Consider the following 2,424-nt stretch of genomic DNA (forward strand, 5'->3'; position numbering starts at 1 on the left):
TAGACGTCTTCTGCTGCAGGTGCTCCAGCAGCGCGTTTTCGTAATTTGAAAACGTCTTTAGACGCGCACCGATTGCCTCGGGGCCTTGTGCTACAAGATGTTGCACGCCCTCGGGGCCAAGCAAGGACATCAGCATGTGAAGCCCGTCCTGCATGCCCTGGGGCAAAGAGGAAAATTCCTCCATTCTCACGGAGGATCAGTCAGGTATAGATAGACTACAAGTGCTACTTAGTGCAGCGGGGCTGCTGTAGCAAAACGCTTGAGAAAGTGTCCTTTAGGTCAATGTCCTTTTTTTTCTTTACAAGAACCAAATCCGAGTAAGTGGATCGAAATCCGCTACCTCCAAGAGTAACTATTGCCTTACCTAAGGCTAATTGGCTCTTCCGTATAAAATCCAAGACTGGTTTTTTATTTACTTTAGATTTTTCTAAATATACCAAATATATAGTAAAATCTAAATACACAACATGCACATCTCGTGCGACACACACAACCCTGTTATCAACCCCGATACAGACGATATCTTTTATTGGTGCGATAACGGCGGGCACTCCTTCTAAAATCATGATGGTTGCAGTCTTCATCGACGGTCTCTGAGTAGGTTCGACTCACACCGATACCTTTCGTGTCTATCAAATAGTTTCATAGCTGGAAAACTTAAAGCTGGCAAATTCACAATTCTTAGCATGCAGGCGTCAACGTCACTAAACAATTTTATTGATCAGTCGCCACAAATGTAACCATATTTCGACTCATCTAAATAGATATATCTTTCAAACAAGTTGTAATTATAATTTCGGAAGAGTGAAAAATTAAAGAGCAACAACAAAAATATAAACTTCATGATTTCCTGTATCTGTAACAAACACAAGACCATTTGAATCAACTGCAATACCCATCGGAGAATCAAAACGGCTTTCTTCGCTTCAGGTAGGCACAAATGTCACGTTAATCAAGAAAATTCAAAAACACATTCGAAGTAAGTACTTGCATGAACCTAGCCATGCACAATACTGCAGGCTTTGATGTTGCATATGGTACAGTCCTTTAAGAAAACTCGGGCTGGTAGGGGGTTTTCCCCGCTCTAATCACAATATTTCTTATGCAACACACTGATAGAGTCATTTTGCAAACGGTCAAAGCATTTAAAATTTGATGGCTGAACTTCCTTGCATGAACTGCATTAGAGTATATGGTATATTCTTTTGCCAGATGAATCCAGAGGAAGTTATCAGTATATATAAAGTTATTCGGCAGATAAACAAGCGGGTAATCATTAAAGAGATTCAGCAATCTATACGATCTGATGATAAGCAGCTATTGACATAATCACAAACCACAACCCGTGACCTACTCATCTCTTCATTGGTGAATATCTATCAATTACCTTCAGTTATTGATATCTATTTGAAGGGGTGTGCAATTGATACATGTTTTTTATCAAAAGAAATGACCTGATCAGAAATTTGTAGTAAAAGCCAAGCGATAAATGTATGGAATTGCGACATCGACACTGGTCTCTCCTCCATCTCCAACACGCAAATCATATACATCAAGTTCTTGTGCCGGGGAGGGAATTGCAGAATCACGTCCTTTTTTTGCTTTATTAGAAATCTTGAACTTTATATCTTCAAGATTTCTGAAGGCCCAGTCAAACGATTTGCTGCGTAATCTGTCCGTAGTCCGAGGTACTCGTCATTCTGACAAAAGACTCTCAGCTCTGTCCCCAAATTCATACGGCAAACCATGAAGCTCACGATTTGCCTTATCTGGCTTGCTGGTTTTGTTGCCGCGTCTAATGCTATGGATGACTGCTTCGGCCGATGCAAAAATGATGCAAATTGGGCATACGACCATTGCTGCGAGATGCAAGGAGGAAATTTGACCGTTTGTTGTGAAACAATTTGCCGTGGCAACCAGCCTAATCAGCGTCCGTGCGTCTGATGCTAGATCGACTGACAAATAGGCTGCATCGAAAGTTCCAACTTTCACGATATAGCATTGATGCTGCGTAGCAGTCAGGGGAATAGTTAAATAAAGATCCTTTTTTCCTTTCTCTCTATCATTCATCGTCCAACCTCTTTGGCAACCCAACTCTTGAGATTCAACAATAAAACTTTTCTCGCCACGATTAACGTTTGAACCAACATACCGGTGTAGCTAGCTTGAAATCTTTTTTAAATTCTAATACTATTCATATGGTGACGACTTTGTACCAGATACGATGAATGGCTTCTTCCAAACGCTTCTAAAAGAGATTCCGCTTAAATTAGGGATATGAATTGGCTCAAACCTCTCATGATTTTTAGAAAGTATCTAACGCCAAATAAATTTCAGCTAGAACAATCCTGCAAAAAGGAGTTATAGGAATGCTGTCATTTTTTGTCAGATGCTAGCGTATTGTGTGGCGACAAGTGTTCCTAC

At 40.5% G+C, this 2,424-nt stretch overlaps 1 protein-coding gene across 1 annotated transcript in view; it reads right to left on the minus strand.

The window, feature by feature from the left end:
• Nucleotides 1–812: 812 nt before the first annotated feature.
• Nucleotides 813–2,424, minus strand: part of PHALS_04805 (retroelement pol polyprotein) — a gene marked incomplete at both ends in the record, with an annotated part of 1,941 nt that continues 329 nt past the window's right edge. Inside the window, one exon of the mRNA XM_024718648.1 lies at nt 813–924. Coding sequence (XP_024584026.1) covers nt 813–924 — 112 coding nt within the window. The remainder of the gene's footprint in view (nt 925–2,424) is intronic.

This window comes from Plasmopara halstedii (assembly GCF_900000015.1).
Source record: "Plasmopara halstedii genome assembly, contig: Scaffold_2680, whole genome shotgun sequence".
NCBI classification, from domain to species: domain Eukaryota; phylum Oomycota; class Peronosporomycetes; order Peronosporales; family Peronosporaceae; genus Plasmopara; species Plasmopara halstedii.